Source organism: Nansenia antarctica (assembly GCF_963989245.1).
Source record: "Nansenia antarctica genome assembly, chromosome: 5".
Lineage (NCBI taxonomy): Eukaryota > Metazoa > Chordata > Actinopteri > Argentiniformes > Microstomatidae > Nansenia > Nansenia antarctica.
The window spans coordinates 16,160,722-16,180,064 of NC_137690.1; the positions used below are offsets into that span (position 1 = coordinate 16,160,722).

The 19,343-nt window shown below is 41.2% G+C and overlaps 2 protein-coding genes across 3 annotated transcripts; both read right to left on the reverse strand.

The window, feature by feature from the left end:
- Nucleotides 1-1,943: 1,943 nt before the first annotated feature.
- Nucleotides 1,944-6,822, reverse strand: LOC308157457 (cell division control protein 45 homolog; the record flags this gene model as incomplete). Its single annotated transcript, XM_080531011.1, has 18 exons — nt 1,944-2,008; nt 2,425-2,501; nt 2,624-2,742; nt 3,225-3,308; nt 3,383-3,521; nt 3,652-3,816; nt 3,947-4,045; nt 4,193-4,324; nt 4,491-4,610; nt 4,793-4,843; nt 4,973-5,034; nt 5,149-5,197; nt 5,279-5,337; nt 5,521-5,673; nt 5,905-6,042; nt 6,137-6,229; nt 6,596-6,655; nt 6,772-6,822. 18 exons carry the CDS (start codon nt 6,820-6,822, stop codon nt 1,944-1,946), a joined length of 1,716 nt encoding a protein of 571 aa, XP_080387137.1.
- A 4,072-nt stretch (nt 6,823-10,894) lies between these two features.
- Nucleotides 10,895-13,732, reverse strand: LOC308157643 (phospholipid phosphatase 5-like). Of its 2 annotated transcripts, none has more exons than XM_080531243.1 (8): nt 13,583-13,732; nt 13,015-13,136; nt 12,771-12,879; nt 12,545-12,635; nt 12,310-12,373; nt 12,063-12,187; nt 11,597-11,767; nt 10,895-11,206 (listed from the first exon to the last, which is right to left on the reverse strand). In XM_080531243.1, exons 2-8 carry the CDS (start codon nt 13,086-13,088, stop codon nt 11,037-11,039), a joined length of 804 nt encoding a protein of 267 aa, XP_080387369.1. In that variant the 5' UTR covers nt 13,089-13,136; nt 13,583-13,732; the 3' UTR covers nt 10,895-11,036. The 2 variants fall into 2 exon arrangements, with proteins under 2 accessions (XP_080387369.1, XP_080387368.1); XM_080531242.1 differs by having other exon boundaries at nt 13,460-13,732.
- Between the last annotated feature and the right edge of the window lie 5,611 nt (nt 13,733-19,343).

The following is a 19,343-nucleotide window of genomic DNA, read 5'->3' on the forward strand; positions in this document are numbered from 1 at the left end:
AGGTACTATATGCAGAGGATGGAGAGAGGTGAGAGAAGATGTACAGTAGGGATGAGGTGTGGAGTAAAAGAAGAGAAAAATGAGTTAGGGGTGGAGGAATGAACAAATGAGGGGATGAGGTAATGGTAGAGGGAAGTTGGACGGATAGGGGGTTATCTATTAAAAACAGCATACTGCATCCCCTGAGGACTACCGTTGTTATCCATAAACGAATAGCATGGCTAACTGCTATACCATTTATTCATGAGTTTCAGTGCATAACTGAATCACTGAATCACCGCAATCATTAGTTTCTGTAACAACATAAGGTTTGTGAGTGAGAGAGAGAGAGGAGTGTGAGAGAGAGACCCAAACCACATGTGAACGTAAACAATAATTTGTCTCTTTCAGCTCATGTTATGTAATAACATCGCTAGAAAATAAACGGGATCCACCCTATAATTGGTAGGGTGTGTTTCTGTGTGTGTGTGTGTGTGTGTGTGCGTTTGTGTGTGTGTGTGTGTGTGTGTGTGTGTGTGTGCGTATAGGATATGAACTACTAAACAAAAGATATATGCATCATGAACAGTTATCTCTTTCAGTCTGCGCTGGCCAGATCTGTCAACAGTATTTCTAGGCATGGCCGTTATCTTGTAAACTAGCAAACAAATCCATAATTCCTCTTGATAAGCAATACCATCTTTAACATGATCATGTCCTCCCACACTGTGCATCAAAAGGAAGCTATGTAAAAATACACATTTGTGCTAATGGGAAATACAACTATGCAGGACACACAAACTTGCGCGTACACACACACACACGCACCCCTCAGCAATAACGCAGATGCCTTTCCCCTCTGGCTCGATGCAATGCATTTAATGGCACGTTTCCCTCTCACTACTGGGACCAGGCCAGCCTTTTCCGTGAACATCCACAGCATCTTCAGCTCTCAGGGTCGTGACCTGAGCCTGATTACAGTGATAAGGGGCTAAATCACTCCGCAGACAAGGGGCTTGTATCCCATCCCACTCATCCAGCACTGCACTGGACAAAGGCCAAGGTCAGTGTGCAGCTCACCTCTGCTCCAGATAAGGAGGGAGATCTTTAACCAGACGATCTGCAGAGGAAGTACTTCCTTAAGCCAATAGAAAAACCCCTCTTCTCAAAAAAAAGCTTCTCAACCAATTCAGATATGGCCAAATTTGCTGCCAAACATGAATAACTACAGCTTTACCAATAGACTATGCAGAAAAGTGTACTGATGACGAGGAAGCAACTGACTGGCCCTACTCAGCACACAGCTCTGTAACCAACACTACAAACCTGCAAATCCTCTTACCTCTGCCAATGGAACCAAGTAGTACAGGAAACTGTACCCACTGGTAACAAGCACATAGCTTTGTAATGAATAGAATGGCTGCTTGTGTTGGCTTGATCTGCTAAATCTATGGGAGATTTCTACCAGAAAGCTAGGCTAGTGAAGTGCAGTGAAACCATTATGGTGGAAGTCAAGGAATAGATTGTTTTTCGTTAAATTACTCACAGACTAGTGATGCACTCAATGTGTTCATAATCTTTTGCCCAGGACAATAGATACTGGAGAAATAATGTATGACGCTTCTTAATTACATGTTGATAAAAGATAATTTATTAAATGTGTTTGATGCACGCACATTGAAAAACAAAGACAATAGAAAAAGACAGCAAAGTATTTACAAAGGGTTAAAAACATTACATTACTTTCACATACTACCTAAAAAAACTAAAACTGTACAACAACTGTACAATATACACACAAAATGGATCTGAGCAAAGACTGACATTGGTGGAGGCTGTTGTTGATAAACAGGTTCATACGTGACTGAAGACAGAAGTACAGAATAATGCAATCCCATTTGGCATACTGTATGAACTCCCCAGCGCCTCCTTCACTCAGTCGTGTCCAAGCTGGTCCACTCTTCTTAGGACAGCAGGGTGATGAGGGCATCCAGAAACTTACTCCTGTCCTCCATCTTCAGCTCAATGACTGCAGAGATAGAACACACAGGTAATGAAGGCCTCTCTGTGTGCATCGCTCAATTTCTGCTCTTATGTTTAGCAGCTGTATATGGTGGTGGAATTCATTATACAAAGTGTGTGTGTGTGTGTGTGTGTGTTCATCTGAGGAGTTTATTGAATTGAAAGTGAGTAGTGCCTGCCATCTTGTGGTCAATATGCAGAATGACAACTCTGAGTCACAGTTTACTGAGACCAAGTACATTTAACACAGGGATCACCAACAACAGTTTTGGATGGTTTTAAAATTAACTTAGGCTTTGGGTAAACAACAAGATACTAAACAGCAAGGCGGCTAAAAAGATGACAGTGCTTTAGGGTGTAGATGTGTAGATGTGTACACGTCCACCGTATGTGGATAATCAAGTCATTTTGTCTGCCACTTACTAGAAGTGTCAAAGTGGTCATGGAGAGTTCTGGAGCTGGTGCTCTCTGCTGCCTTCTCAAAGGCACGGCCAAAGAAACTACAGCAAAGAGACAGAGGAGGGAGAGAATTAGCCTGTGTTTTGCTCATCCACTAAAACAAAATAAGCAACAAAAAACAACACGTGTTAAATGCAAAAAGAGAGCATGAAGTTGGTCTTACTTCTTCTTGTCGGAGGTTTCAGACTCTGGTGGGATGCCCAGTACGATGACGGTGCCTTTCTCCACATCCATGGGAGCAGCGATGATCAGAGGCAGCAGCTTACAGCGCTTATTCCTCGTCTATGAACAGACATAAGGAGAAATAAGCCACCGTTTTCAACATCAACACAAATTGCATCTATAGCCCTATTCGGAACGGATTAGTATTATGTGGTGACCTCCGTAATTTAGAAATTACCCCCCGAAGTCTGTGTTTTACTGACATTCCCCCGGATATCACAGATCCACACGTGTAAACACCAAGTGCCTGAAATTATAGGTTTCAATGCTTTTTGGACGATTAAAAACATTCACTCAGCCTAGTAATGTTTGATAATAGTAGTACATGCATACAATAAAAGTACGACAATGGACAGTGGACAAACCCTGACATGGCCGATTCACACGGGATAAAGAACACAGACGACCTCCGGAATTATTACACATTTCGGACGTCACCACATAATACTAGTCCCGTGCGAATAAGGCTTAAGAAGGAAATAGAGGAGCTTAACTTGTGGGTACTGTTGGGTAGTGATCATACAGTGGTCAGGTATACTCACCGAGCTGATGAAGGCTTTGAGCAGGTATTTGCAGAGAAGGGTTAGGGCCATGGGTTTAGAGAACAGCTTCACATCAGGAGTGCCCTACACACAGATTAAACAAGAATTAGGAAGTTGACACACAGTGTATGCTTTGCAAGTAACAATCTCACACATACCTCCATGAGGTAGCAGTAGAGGAAGGGTCCCTGTGACAGTATGAGGTTGGTACATATGCAGCTGGCTACAGTCTGTTGGATAGCCATCAGTTTCTTCTTAGCCAGGTCGATGCCTATGTGCAGACGCTCCAGGTTACTCCTAAAGAGAGAGAGAAAGAGAGAGAGAGAGAGAGATAACTCTGTGCTCCAAATTGCGTTATATCTGAACTAGTGCTCAGTGATATGGACCATAGTACACAACGCTTGACGATGTGTGTGTGTGTGTGTACCTGGAGAGGCCATCCAGGGCCTTTATGAAGTTGTCACTGGCGGTCTCCTCTGCCTTCTCTGTGTTCTCCAGCAGGGAGGCAGCGGCGTGAACCACGTCGCTGGCCAGGAAACGGTTCTTGAAGCCAAAGTGAACGCCGAATGTTTGGATACGGATATCCTTCATACTAGGAGGAGAGGAGAGAGGAACCATGTGACACACTGCGTATATACCATAAACCGTTGCATGCATGTCTATTTACTAAGACGACTGACCTTCAGGGATAGAATAATGTTCACTATTCTCTAGACTCATACCCGTATTTATTGGAGGACTGCTCTATGACCTCCCTCAGGTTCTCTTTGATTGACATGTCCATGGAGTGGAACTTCTGACGCACCTGCTTCAGGGGCAGACTGCACAAAAAAAGAGAGAGAGAGAGAGAGAGAGAATTGTATTACCTTTATCACCCTAATGACTTTTTTTTATTACTGACCCAAGTGGCAATCAACTAATAATTACTCTCATCTATTAAAAACCTGTCTTTAAACCAATCATTATACCCCATGTCAGCGAGGAACTCCTGGAGTTTCTTCTGTCCTTGCATGGACCAGAGTTTGAAGTTGCAGGAGGTGTAGCAGGAGTTACAGATGCTCTCATACAGGGACCAGTGCTGATAGAGAGCCAGGCGCAGACTGGGTCAGGTCGTCAAGGTGTGAACGCAGAGAGAAGATGGAGGGCAGACGGGGCTCCGAGCCCTGCTAAAATACACTGCTACAAGTAAACACAACGTTTACATGGCATAAACATGAGTGTTTATGCCATGTGGATGATATGTTTGTTCTGTTCAGTAAAGGATACTCGTACTCGAAGGAGATCCTCATGCAGTCGATGGAGAGAGAGTTGTCCTCATCCTCGTTCCTGTGGTTGTGACGGGAGACGTGACGCTGCATGGTGGCGATATCTGTTACATACTTCATGCTGCGGGACAGACGGGACAGGAAAACATATTAGTGCTATTTAATTGTGTGTGTGTGTGAGCATGCATCTATGAATGTATGTGTCAGGAGGACTCAAAATGTGAATGTGATGGATGACAAATCCTAACCTTGATAACCATTATGGATTATTGGGTTTTCAATCGAAGAGAGACAGAGACTTACTGAGTGATTTTATCGTGAACCCACTGGTCTGTCAGTCCAATGATGGCCCACCTGACAAAGCGAACAAAACATTTCAACAGGTGGATTGTGGTAACTAAAGTGTAATTTGCCATATTTTTCTGTCCTTTTCTCTGTAAACATTTACACGATTTTACTAACAGTAAATTGTCCATGTCTTACCACAGCATATCTTTAGTATCCTTAGTTAGTACCCAAGCCAGCTCAAAGATCACCATAGCAGCCTGACCGAAGACAAAAGAAGATGACCATATTTGCACTTGATTGAATGTGAACTGACCACTGGTTCCCCCCCCCCCCCCTAGTTTCAACACAATCAGTACACAATCCATACTTACTGAAGTCCCATGGTATTCATACTGCTCATAGTCAAATAGGATCTCTCGTCTATAAAACCAAAGAAAAATGTCAGAAACTGCTAATCATAAGAGATTTTATTCATCCCACCCCTGTTAGAGAAAACCACACCTGCGTGCTTCCCATTCTCGCTTGGCCCTCGATCTTTCGATCCTCCTCTCCACAGCTCCCTACAACAGATATGAACATACATAATGCTAGATCACTGTCATGTGATTGGATAGGTCACAGCACAAACTACAAGCATTATATATAAGCTAACCACCATGTTGGCAACAAACATTTCAGCAATAACACGCCGATTCACATTCCCAGTGAAAAGTCATCATATCAAACCTTATCCCGTCACATACCTCGTCGAATCGCCTCCGTTTCCCAGAGGGCTCTGAGCCTCCGTCGCTCTCGTTCCCAGAGTCGTCATCCCCCTCCCCCTCGTCGTCATCACGAAAGATGTCGTCGTAGGAGGGCACTCCCAGGTCATCATCCTGCTTAATCAGCAGCTTCACCTGGGAGATGAATTGTGGGAGCACAGAATAAGAGGCTGATTTGGAGGCTTTTGCATATAGGATCAATGAGTTAGACACACTCTGTAGTCTAGACCAACTCTACACATATAGGGCACAGACCTTTCTTCAGTGAAACAGTGGGTTTCTCCACCCACTGGACGTTCTCTTGAACCCCCAGTGCAACTACAGTCCTCAACTACCTTCAGTTATATTGTTGATCTGACCACTCACCTGGGTGTCATTATAGACATTGACTACATCCACTGGTCGGTGTGTGTCGCAGATGAAGAAGATGGAGTCTTCCTCTGGTTGCAGGGTCTCCAGGAGATCCACATTGGCCCCGCAGTTGATCAGGACAAAATATTGGAACTGCGGACAGGGCAAAACCACACAGAGTATGATTATGACAGTTCTTAAATATTGTATCTGGAAAGCACAATGATGGTTGATAGGAGGATATTACCTGCTCCTTGTGCTCGAGGAAGGCAGTGCCGAGGTCTTGCCATCCTGTCACTGGCACCAAGGTGTACTGGACCTGGTCGCAGTGAAACAGCGCCTGAATGAATGAATGAATGAATGAATGAATGAATGAATGGTCTTTATTGTCATTAATATAGTACAGGTACCATACAACGAAATTTGTGAGGGGGGGCTCCCCTGGTGCTAGGAAAAAAATACTAAAAACAAGAAGGTAAAAGAGCTGGTTTACATAAATAAAGGCTATATACACTATCCACTATACTATACCATACAAATAAAACACTGTGCTGTACTCTATGCTATGCTATAAATATCCTAACATTTCCTATCTCTGAACCTTATGAATGTGGTGAGAGAGTCTGTTAGACATGTCAATGACAACACCATGTACGTCGAGTTGAATGACAGCAGCACAAGTAAATACAATTGGCAAGACTGTTACCTGCAGTATTTTACAGGCGCACAGAGCATCGATGTCCGATGAAACCAGGAGGGCAACTCTCTGAAACAGATGGGAGAGGAGCAGATTGAGTCACGCAATGCTTCACAAAGTAAACAAATCCAGATAGTTAGCTATAGCTAAGTAGCAAATCAGCTAACCACAGAAACAGCTCCCACCTGGTTTACAACGACGTCATAAAATTCCTTTCTAATGTCCGTCACGAACATTTCCAAATATCTTCGTGAGGTAACTGAGGTTGTATAAAATCAGTTACACAGCAAAAGACAACGTGAAATTACGGCCACTTTCTGTTCAAGCTATGAGGTCCGGCGCTTTTTTTGCTGTGAGTGTAGTAGTGACAAGTTCCTTGTTAGAAATGTGGCGCCAAATCCACATGTCTGAACAGCCAATGGGAACTGTCAGGAATTGACCAATAGAAATCGCCGGTGACAGACTGGCAAGAAGTTAACTGTTTTCAAGTTCATAACATGATCCAAAATGATTTTAAAAAAACGCGATCCATAGGCCAATATGAGATTTGTAATATGTGCTGTTCAAATACTAAATCTAGGTTTTCTATTCAGTTATGATGGCTTTACACTTCAGCGATGGTCATTATAAGAATAAAAACGCATCTTTTTTTATTTATTTATCTTGTGCATACCTAAATGACACATTCACTAATGTTTGTTTCAAATGTAAGATTATTGTTGACAATCCACCAGTGATTCACAAAAAGGCAGTAGGCAGTATATACATTTGAGTAGTTTATTAGGAAACATTATAATAAAGTGTCACAAAGAAATTAACGAAAAGCATCACAGCAAATACAATCAGGCTACAACAGTGTTATCACTACAAGCCAAGGCAGGATATTGGAATGACAACGAGGCAAATTGCCCAGTGGTAAGACAACCACTAACCTGTACCCTAGCTTGCCCATACCCCTCATTGATTGCAGATCTGAAGGTACCAAATGAGTGCCAACGATAGGATGGAAGCTCCTTTGGGCCCATTCGAGGGCTAGGTGGAGCATTATCATATTGCAGACAGCAATACTCTGAAGGAGTAGGAGCAAAGGGGAGGAGGCACAGTGTTGCTTATGGACCAAGAAGGTGGCAAAGACAAAAGCTCCTGATGAAGCAATGGGAAAACGTTCAGCTTTGGGACATGCAGGTTGGCACCATTAATGTAACCAAACTATTCTCAGCAAAAATAGCTACTGTGTCTACTGGTTTTTAGCCTGTTTTTGAAGATCTGCTTACAATCAGCAGTCTATGGAGGGGGAATCAAGCGACTGATTTATCCTCAAATGTGACTCTTGTAACATGAATACATTCACATTGAAAGAGACACATTTGGGGCAAAAAAAAAAAAATGCTATAATTCATGTAAGCATCTGCATGCCCAAAAACAAATATTTGTATTCCAAACTTTCACATCATCTTATAAATATGAGCTACAAGATAAATTAAGATATACAATTGATAAGTAAAAAGTCAAGTTCCCTCACAATCAAGTCAGATTCGTAGATTCACTTAACTAGACTCCCTAACTCTGTAGATAGATACAGTCTTTTACCATTTGGAATGCACCCAATGTATCCAGAAAACACCACCAATTGGGACTACAAAAATGTGAGTAACAACACACATCACATGAGGTAAAAAGGCAATACATCACAAGTTGGGATAAAATATCTACACATTGTGTATGTTATCTGACCACACTGGACAATCACTGTAAGAATGATTAAGGAGTAAGGATCCCTAGATGTTTTTGATAATTCAATAGGAAGCAATGTATATACATGCAGAATGAGAGTTGGATAACAGAGGAACGTAAAAAGTATTCAACAAAGGCACACATAAGTTGGGTGCTCTCAAAAGCCATCATCATCTGAATACCTTTCTTGGATTGATCACCATTAGAAAAGGGCCTTGAAACATTTCAATGGCTTCAATAAAACATACATTACAAACACAACCAAAGCAAACTAATGTAACAAAGAGCAAAATCTTTATATACAAAATGTGATGAGACTTTAACCCCTGCTATCTTGTGTTCACAGTGCTGACCTACAGTATGACACACCCTCACCATCATAGACAGACACAAATGATGATGATGATGTGTGCTATGAAATATATATATTATAGATATATACATACAGTGGGTTGCAACAATTTAGGCACCCCTGGTTTAAATGTCTGTTACAATTAATCTCCAAGTGATTGAAAGCAAACCTGAACACTAAATGCTACAAAGTTAAACATGACACCTTCTGCAAATTTTAAAGCAAGGTTTCTTTTTATTTTAATTTGTAAAAAGTTTTTAAATGATAAAAAAGGAAAAGGGCCCTGTGCAAAAGTTTGGGAACTCTTTTGGATTATTCTTTGTTACCTTTTGAGAAGATGATTACTAAGGCCCAGACCAAAGTGAGGGCTTCAATGAGTCAGGTGAATATAATTCCAGGGTTGAACTATATATTCTGAAGTAACTCCAAGCCTTCTAAAGTATCCGACTGCGGTGGCTGTTGTGTCTGGTGTTAAAAACCATGGGTTCCTCTAAACAGTTGTCCAAGGATGTCAGAATCAAGATAGTTCACTTCCACCATCAAGGAGAAGGCTACAAAAAACTCTTGCAACGTTTCAAACTACCCATTTCCACCGTCAGATACATCATCAGAAAATGTGATCTGGTGAGAAATGCTCAGAAGATCCCACACATCACTGCAAAAGAGCTGCAAAAATAGTAGCAGACACCGGTCTAGTTGTTCACAGGACAACAATACAGCGTACCTTAAACAACAAAGACCTGAAGTTGCCAGAAAGAAACCTTTCCTACGACCTCAACACAAAATTATGTGTCTGAAGTATGCAAAAGAAAATCATGAGAAACCTGAAGCCTATTGGAACAATGTGTTTGGGACTGACGAAACCAAAATGTAACTTTTTGGCCACAACCAAAGAAGGTATGTTTGGAGAAAAAAGGGTGAAGCATTTGTAGAGAAGAACACCTTGCCAACTGTTAAGCATGGAGGTGGATCCATTATGCTTTGGGTTTGTGTAGCAGCTGGGGGCACAGGCAATATTATGCGGTTGGAAGGAAGAATGGATTCCACCAAATATCAAGACATTCTAGAGGCTAATGTTCGAAGGTTAGTCCAGAAATTTAAGTTGAAGAGAGGTTGGGTATTCCAGCAAGACAATGACCCGAAGAATACCTCAAAATCAACCATGAAGTACCTCCAGGAAAGACGGATGAAGGTTTTGGAATGGCCATCACAGTCCCCAGACTTGAATATTATTGAAAATCTGTGGAGAGATCTCAAACATGCTGTGAATGCAAGAAGGCCGAAGAATATTTCTGAGCTAGAGGTGTTCTGCCAGGAAGAATGGGGAAAAAATTCCCAAAACAAGAATTGAAAGACTCTTAGCTGGCTACAGGAAGTGTTTGCAAGCGGTTATAGTTGCCAGAGGAGGAGTTACAAAGTACTAGCTGACAGTGTTCCCAAACGTTTGCACAAGGCCTTTTTCCTTCGTTTTTAAAATTTATTTTTATTTTTATCTTGCTTTAAATTGTGATGAAATGTGTCATGTTTAACTTTGTACCATTTATAGGTTAGATTTGCTAATTTTCACATAGATATTAATTGTAAAAGGCATTTTGACTAGGGGTGCCCAAATCTTTGCACCCCACTGTATAACTGCCAGACAGGAATCAAAACCATATCAGCAGCACTGAGAGGTTAGCACCAGGTACCCCACAGGGTAATTAGTAGGGCCTGGTTCCATTTCAGCCCCTCTGTACGTTCCCTTTAACCCTACCCCAACCCCATAGCTCCCAACCATTTAGAGGGCTGAAAGGAGCCATCAATTAGCTACAGGAAGGGGCTAGGAGTTTATGTAGGGAGCTGGGAGTAGTAATGGAACCAGGCCTAGGCCTGAGACTATAAATGGACCTAATATGGGGCATTGAGAAAATGGGGCAGTGAGCTCCCTGCCGGCCCCAGATCCAATTTTGAAATGGTGCCAACCCTAATAGCAAAGAGGATGCCCTTGCCATTAGAATGTACAGTAGGTGATATATACAGAGGTATACAGGTGAGCTATACAGAGCAAGCTGTGATACAGTTGAGTTTATTAGCTACAGTATGGTGGTGTAATATGTTGTTTGTCAGCTATAGATGTGTCATTGTGTGTAAGATGGTCATTGTGTGCCGATGATCAACTATGGTGTAGTTGAAGTTAAGAGGAATTATGTGGTTAACATGCAGGTGGAGGTAGGGGGCCTTAGTGACAGTATGTAGTACATAGCTGGAGTTGAATTGTAGAGGTGGTACATACAGTAGGTAGAAGTTTGAGATTATATGGGTAACATGTAGATGGACATAGGGAGCTATGGTGGTTGCATCATGTAGTATATAGTTGTCATTGAGCTATAGCGGCAGTATGTAGTTGGAGTTGGCCAGCTTGCGTTCCTGTGCAGCGGGGACCGTCTGTCTGTGGCGAAGAGGTCTGTGGCAGTCAGGGTCCTGTAGTGGAGGGAAGTGTTGTCTGTAGCACAGCCAGGAGAACAGCAGGCCTAGACCAGAGCCCACCAGCACGTCTACACAGAGGGGGGAGAACACACACATCTGAGTACAAAGATCAGAAGTCATCAGGATTCATATTCAGGCAAAACTCACTTTTTCATATCTTTTCTAAAATGTTGCCTTGATAGTCCATTAGAATCCATCCCTTAATGATTTCCCTTTTGCACCCTTTCCTGTCTAAATCGATCCCTAGCCCCTAGAACTTTGGCGAACAACTGAAAAGTGATACACTAGGTGTCAGCAATGTCTATCCTATCAGAGCACAAGTTGTGTGGTTCTAAAGCGACCGACTTCATTCCTTATCTCATTGCAGAATACTACAGGCTGTGGTTCAGCCAAGTCAATAATCTTTATCTTTAACCCTAAAAGGGAAATTGGTTTGGCAGTGCTTCCTGCTCTCTCACCTTGCCAGTGGTGCTTGTAGTCGCAGGTCCTGGAGAGGGCGATCATGGCTGCAGTCAGCAGTGGGGTGAGGAAGACACACAGCCTCCAGGCTTTGCCCTGACCCCCCGGGGTGAAACATTGCAGCTTCCCCCCCACGTATAGTGCTGTAAAACCTAGTCCGGTGAATGCAACTGAGGCAGGGAGAGAGGAGAGAGCAGAGCAGGGAGGGGGGGGAGGGCCAGAAGAGAGAGAAGGAGAAAATGGAGCAGAGACAACAGAGGGAGAGAGAAACTGTAAGGTAAGAGGGACTACCTCAACTAGACAAAGGCCAAGTCGACAGTAAGCAACTGAGCCACTAAGAGAAGCCTGAAGAAAAACCACACACCACGCTTTAAGTGAAATGTCTTCTCACAATCTATTAGAATAGGAGGCATAGAAAGGAGGACATTTAAGACCACATTCATAATTCATAACATTGGTTCTTACAGGAGGAGTGTCCGCTGGGGAAGCTCTTCCTGCCCTCGATGACTGTATCCGGGTCACCGCTACAGTGCATCTCAAGGTTCATTTGTCCGTCTGGGAAACAGCGGTAGAAGAAGTCTGGTCGTGGCCTGAGGCATGAATAAACATACACAGAGCACACATTACATACATCACATCCAGCCATCATAACATTTACTTGTTTATTACCAACATATCACTTATGTTATAAGTTCCACATAGCAATACTCACCGGCCCACAACCAGTTTGATGGCATTGGTGAAAACTCCATTCAGCACCAGAGCCAGACTTACCGCTGTGGAACAGAAGGAAACAAGGTGCTGGATCAGCCTCTCAATCTCTCTCTCTCTTTCTTTCTTTTCTCTCTCAGTCTCTTTCTCACTCCCTCGTGCTCTTTCTCTGTTACTTATATTCATTAATCTGAACCATTCCCAAACAGCCAATGTTGTAGTTGTACAGCCCTTACCTAGCGACGCCTCCCTTAGGTCTCCTTTCTCTGCCCTCTTCAGGAAGGTAAAGAGCAGGACTACCACAAGTGGGGTGAAACACGCCACACTCTGTCAGGAAGAGAAAACACAGATGTAGGGGTCATGATCAATACCATATACCCCACACACACACACACACACACACACACACACACACACACACACACACACACACACACACACACACACACACAAAATACTTACAAACATAAGATTGGTGGGGACGTGGTCATTCTCCACACGGTGGAATTTATACAGCCACATCTCCTCTGGCTGGATCTCACGGTGAAAGGGAGGGAGCTGCTCTGTCACACTGAGGGTGATAATAAAACACAGTTGGTTAGGGGCATTCAAATTCTAATGAAATCGAATAAGAAGCCATGACTCTTCTGTCACCATAGACAGTAAACAAATGACGGATATGATAATCAAACTTAATCCTACTAACAGGAAGACAAGCAAAAGCAGCAGTCGGACAGACACTTCGGACAGTAAACCCCGCAGCAGAGCCCTCCTCTTCATCTTGTCTCTCAGTGGGGACACTTAACTTGGTCACTCCACTGACCTAAACTGGAACAAAGAATAAAACAATAAGAAATGGAACTTTGACTCTTTCTTTTTGGCATGTGGCTGTGATGGCCAAATACAAGAGATTGATGCATCAAGTGATTGATGATAGATTGATGCAAGAGACTGAGGCATCTTCTGCATCGTGATGTAGGCTGCTCTAATAGACTAACCATCATCAGATTGTGCATTGTGAAATATCAAACTAAATCCTCCGAAACAACATCAATAATGTCATCATCATATTCAAATATCAGTATGTTCTGCCTATATTACCAAATCAAAGAGAGTCTTATATAAGGATAAAGACTAAAGCAAATACACACCACAGCTACCTAGCTGCATGATACATCTGTCAAGCTGGACATCTGGGAAACGTTTTGGCCGCATTTCCGGATTCCGGAGTGGGAACCCCTCGGTGTCAGCACGAGCGTTTTTGCAGTACTGACCTTTAGCTCCGTATTTATATCCGTTTCCACATGTTCGCACAGCCCCGCACTGCTAATGTGGTTCAGGCCTCGCCATGATCATCGCTTGTTCGTCCACTAGACTGGTTTTACTCAAAGACCTGACCCAGCGAGATAGTCAGAGATGCCCGGAGGAGGAGAAAGCTTTGTCAGAAAGAAAGAAAGTGGCCACGTCACATTAGCGAGGCGACATCTAGTGGTCCGTATGGGAAGTGCGGCATATTATTCCTTCATAAACAATGAGGTCAAATTTGGTGAAATAATATACTGTAATTTCAAGTGGAGGTCAACTTACCTGTGCCGAAAAAGTCAACTAAAGTGCCTAACTGTAATAGTGTGTTGAATAGCCGGGCAAGCCTGGATCTGTTTTTCCCAGGTTAAAACCTTTTGGCTTTACATAATCTATACAACATTTATATAAAACAACGGACTCATCACTACGCAATGTAAAATACTGTATAATAAATTATTGCAACCAAAAGAATGCTCATCATATAATAGGGCATTTAACAATTGCCACTGCAGATTTTGTTGATAGGAAAACGAAGCAATAGAACATTTTTCTGGTATTGCCCCCTTGTGTCTGACTTTTAACAACAGGAAAAATACCAAACATACCATAATGGATATAAATTACCAGGTAAATAAATCAATAATAACATAAAAAGTACCTAGTAAATTAAATATATTAATAATTATTATTTATTTAACAGTGTAATAACTGTTAAAATGAATAAAACAAACAAGCAATGTACCCTAACCCAAAGTACTTAGGTCCTCTAATGACAGAACTCAATAGAAAATCGTGAGCTTAGAATTATAAGGTTCTATCTCCGTTTAGGGTAGTTCAGAGATATTGAGCGTCAAAGTTGTTACATTCCATTATGTTTTGTGAGATGGAACCTTTGTATTTTATGAATTACTAACTCAAAAATGTCAACATTTTAGAAATAACACCACACAGGCATTAATAAACACCTAATGGATCAGATTATGTAAAAAACTAAATGTTGACAAAAATGGAGATAGAACCTTATAATTCTAACGTCACGAAATGTTGGTAATGGCCTGATTAATGGGCCTCTGCACCCCACCTAAGAAAAAAAATCTGAGGGAAATTGTAGGAGAAAATTATTATATGCAATAAGACATTGTTCTACATTTAAGACTTAAAACTCACAACAGTAAATTGACTGTCTAGAGAGCAAGCTATAGAAACTGATTTCCTTTTGTAAGCACACAATGAAACCTGTTCCTCTACTTGTTTTCCTGTGCCATACATTTGAATATATGCAATTACCTTTCTGTGTTCCATAGTCTGTCTTTGACCCTAGAAACTCAAGACAATGTTGAGCCACACCAGAGTGATTGCCCTGCATTGTTCACTCTGGTGCCATCCTCACCTTTGTTATACTGTAAGGAAGGGAGGGCCAGATTCCTCCCTAACCTTCATCCCCTATCATCTTCCTCCATGTACAAATCCACACCCCTTACTACCCCCTGCTAGTGATTGGTTTAACCCGACGGAATTTGTAATCTAAGTGTACATAATGAGATGTAAACGAGTAAACTAGACTTTTTGAGAACCTTTGACTGCCAGACTTGTCTGACATGCTGTAAACGTTCTCCTTTTGCAGAAGTATATTAAATACCTTTTCCTATGCATTTTGAAACGAAGCAGGCTGCCTTTCTTTATTCTATATTCAGATAGATCTACGACAGAACTGTTATTTATTATTGTATGTACTAATGTGAAATTGCTAATGGCAATGTATTTGTCTAAAGAGAGACAGGTCGAGGCAGATTCACTGAGACACAGTACAGTTTTATTTAAGTCAAACTTCAGGCATGTCTGAACTCCTCCAACTCAACCTCCTTTAGAATGAAAAAGGACAGAATCAATAGTCTCAAATAAAAAGACAGTCATGTACAAAAAGAGTGTCTTCCCCACAGTCACACACATTTAGAAGCAGAATTGTACAGGCAATAGCACGCCACAGTAACATGATCCTATGCAAGTTCAATGCGAACTATTTACAAGTCTTTAACATTATGCGATAACACAGGCTGAACAGTAAACAATATGGTATTTGTGTTCATCCACTTTTTATTGAAGCAACATCGAGAGATAGTTATGATGACCCCAGCAGAAATACCAGTAGTTTTCACTACATGACTTAGAAGGGATGTATGAGTATGAAACCATGATGTGTTTGAATATTCCTACACTGTTTCTTATGTCATGTCAATCCAATAATAATGAGATAGTCAGCATTAACAACTAACATTGCACAAAACCAAAATACGTCACACTGAACTGAAACATATGATTCAGAGAGGAGGTTACTTCCAAAGTCTGTCTAGAAATGTATGAATACCTTTATTTATTTCTCTCTGAACACTCTTCCTAAAGCTCCTGTTAGAATACCACAGAGTGTAGCTTCTAAAAAAACCAATATATAAACAAGGGTAAATACTGTGATACTATACTGGTGAGGCAAACTGAGCGATGTCCTGCCGCACACACTGAGACACACCTCAGACAGAGTAGGCATATATGGCCATTGTATGAGTGGAGTAGGGCATGGCATGAACTTAATGTTCATGTCTTACTGGCGTAAAGTGAGTTAAGTTCACATGGAGACATAAAAGTGAAGGCTATGGGTTAGGCCTAAAGAATCTCTGTGCAATACCAATATAGGAAAAACTAATTTAACAGAATAAGATTACAAAGTAACATCAACACGTGGTTGTTTTAAACATAAAAGTTATGAGTAACAAATATGTCTCCAACTGAAAAAAGAAGAGATTCCAATAAGAATTCCCTCCTTAGGGAATGACAATGATATTTCAATAGTTTAGTGTTGAGAGCATACAGTTCTGCACAAACAGCATGTGTGTGTTGGGATGAACGTATGACTTCGGTCAACAACGGTCACTTAGTGAAGGTGAGAGAAGTCTTGGAGACTAGAGACTCCATCACCAGCCATTAAAAGAGTCTGAGGATTCCCAGATTTGGCTCAAGATGATTTCAAGGCCTAATATCGACAGTATCATATCTACCATGTCCATAAAATCAAAAATCTGTCTGAAGAACCCTATAATAATCACATATTAATCTGTTGTATAAAAACATTAATAAATACAAAAATAAAATGTAAAAAAAAAAAGGACCAAAGGAAAATTCAAGTTTTAAAAGGTTAACATGCAGACCACTCAAATTAAAAGTGCCTTTCTGCACCCATGTGATAGAGCTGTGTGGACTATAGCCTAAATACTATTATAATAATGATCTAAATCTAACAACTACTGTATACGTCGACCTAACAGAATATTGATAATCTTCAGTCTCTGAATATTAGAATTTGGCAGGTTTGGGAGAAGTATCTCTATATTGGGGACAGTTCATCCCAAAAGAAAACTGTGTTAGACTCATACATCGAAAGTGTCTGATGTTCAGCCAAGTCCATATACCTCTATATGTATCCGAAGATATCTGCTCACTCATATGAATGGGAAAGATTGGCACAATCTCATTCCAGATTGTAAGAAATGGACTCGGCTCAACCTTTTAGATATGCCTTTAAATAAAATTATTTTGGGGATGAACCATCCTTTTAAGGAATTGGATACAAAAACACAAACAGTCACGTACCAGAGATGAGAAAACATGGAGTCAGACATGATTGCAAACTAACTGTTCACCTTCCATGATTATGTGAGTTTTGGCTGAAAGAGTGTAAAAACGCTCCAAGAGTTTACTTCACATTACAATGTTGACTAGCTTTACACTGCTTTAACACCAGTACAGTGAGTCACAATACAGCCAGCCAGGTCTTTGAGGAGCAGCTGTTATCAAACGTGGAATCATCACACTAATATAAAACATTATGAAATGTATACGACAACTACATATAGATTAATAAATTGTAAAGCTCCCTATTTTATTGTATTCTATGTCAGCTAATACTTAGGGAGAGGGAGCAATTTTCCAACAGGTGTCTTCGATACATAAATCACCTAGTATAAAAAAAGGGTGCGATATAACTACAAAAAAATCAGATTTGTAAGATGAGAGATTAAAAACACTGTACATAATACATGTACTTTTGTAGCATATTTGTACATTATACTGAAGTATAACATAATGTGATATACCGTTGATACAAAACCTATTTGTAGAGATGCACACAGTCATTCACAAAGGTGAAAATAAATACCTACCAAGGTAAACATTGAATAAACTTCATACCTTGGATGTTATTGAAGAATTGTGTATGTCTACTATGATAAAGTAGAGAGTACATGGTAGGCAGTCATTCAGATTTATGTCAGACACTGGATTGAGGAAAAAACGTTTTTCCACAACGTTTTCAGCTCTTTAAGATGTTTGGATGATATTGTTTGAACAAGAGCAAACGTTACAACACAGTTTAAATTACTACAGAAAAGAGGTATCCATTTCAAGCATGTACACTGTCATATGTTCTATTATATACATGAATGTTACGTATGACCTACCTAAGTTATGTAGCAATAAGCTGTGAAAGTGCTTCAAAAAGGTTTAGCAGAACAAATCAAAACAAGACATTAGCGTGCACAGTACACACCGTTGCTGACATTTACTGCATGGGGGGGGCAAAAGAGATTACACCTATCCATCATGTCAATGTACTGGATCTGAGTAGACCCCTCTAGGCTGGAAGTTAACTTTGGACAACTCCAAATCTGGGTCTTTCCACCACAAATAATCTAGTGAACCGTAACTAAATCTCCATTACCACTAATGAAAATAAGTAACATTGGACCTCTTGAATTTAAAACGACTTATTTTCCACAAACGCATTTATATTTCTGCCGTGGACAGTCAGAGGCAGGGGTGTGATAGCCACAAGTGCCTCGCCTCTCTGTCTCTTGTCCTTTCCTTGTTTACAATATGAACCAATTATGTACACTATGGAAATGAGACCGGCAAATGTTCTTTTGTAATGTCATACCATTACACTATATGCCATTATAATTCACCTTAATAGAAGGACTATATTCACAAGGAGATCTGTGCGATGCTTCAACACCTAAACAAACATAATACGCCACTCACCGAGATGAAGTGAAATAATCTGTCTGTAAACATTAACAAACATGGATATATATATATGTATATGTATATATATATTCATATGCATCTATACTCATAGGTATATCAAAAACGGGTCTAAAGAAGGTCGGAATGTAGTGTGGTCCTGAAAATTGCACAAATCTGTTTTCCTCTCCTGAAAGGAGAGATTCTGTGGAAAGATAAACTGTGTCTGGAGTAATGAGCGCTCTAAAGGAGTAAAGGAGTGTAGGGTTGGTTCTGCTGGATCACTGCCCGACAAAGCGTGGAGAGTCAACTGGCCCCTGGTAACCACAGCTTACAAGTAAACAAAGATAAAAGCAGCATGGCGGAGAGCAGTTTTCATCTCCTCTCCCTCAATCCACCCCTCACACCCTCCCCCCTTGTCGAGTTCTTCAAAGTGCCGGTAACCAACAACAACATAAAAATACTACCTGTAGAAATGACAAACATACTGTGGTGGTGGCCTGAGCCCTCGGCGGGGCTGGGAGGAACTGAAAAGGGTGTCTGAGGTGGTGCCGGTGGCCAGAGAGGAGGGCAGGTCGATGAGCAGACCTCCTCCCCTCCTCACCCTCCAGACACACAGAGCATCTCGACTCTGTTCTAAAATCTCCAATCTCACCACTC

Coding starts and splice junctions, on each gene's coding strand:
- LOC308157643 (XM_080531243.1), bottom strand. CDS start 13,088: ATGAAGAGGAGGGCTCTGCTGCGGGGTTTACTGTCCGAAGTGTCTGTC. Junction 12,636..12,770: donor TCCCCACCAATCTTATGTTT/GTAAGTATTTTG, acceptor TCTTCCTGACAG/AGTGTGGCGTGTTTCACCCC. Junction 12,188..12,309: donor ATCAAACTGGTTGTGGGCCG/GTGAGTATTGCT, acceptor TTCATGCCTCAG/GCCACGACCAGACTTCTTCT.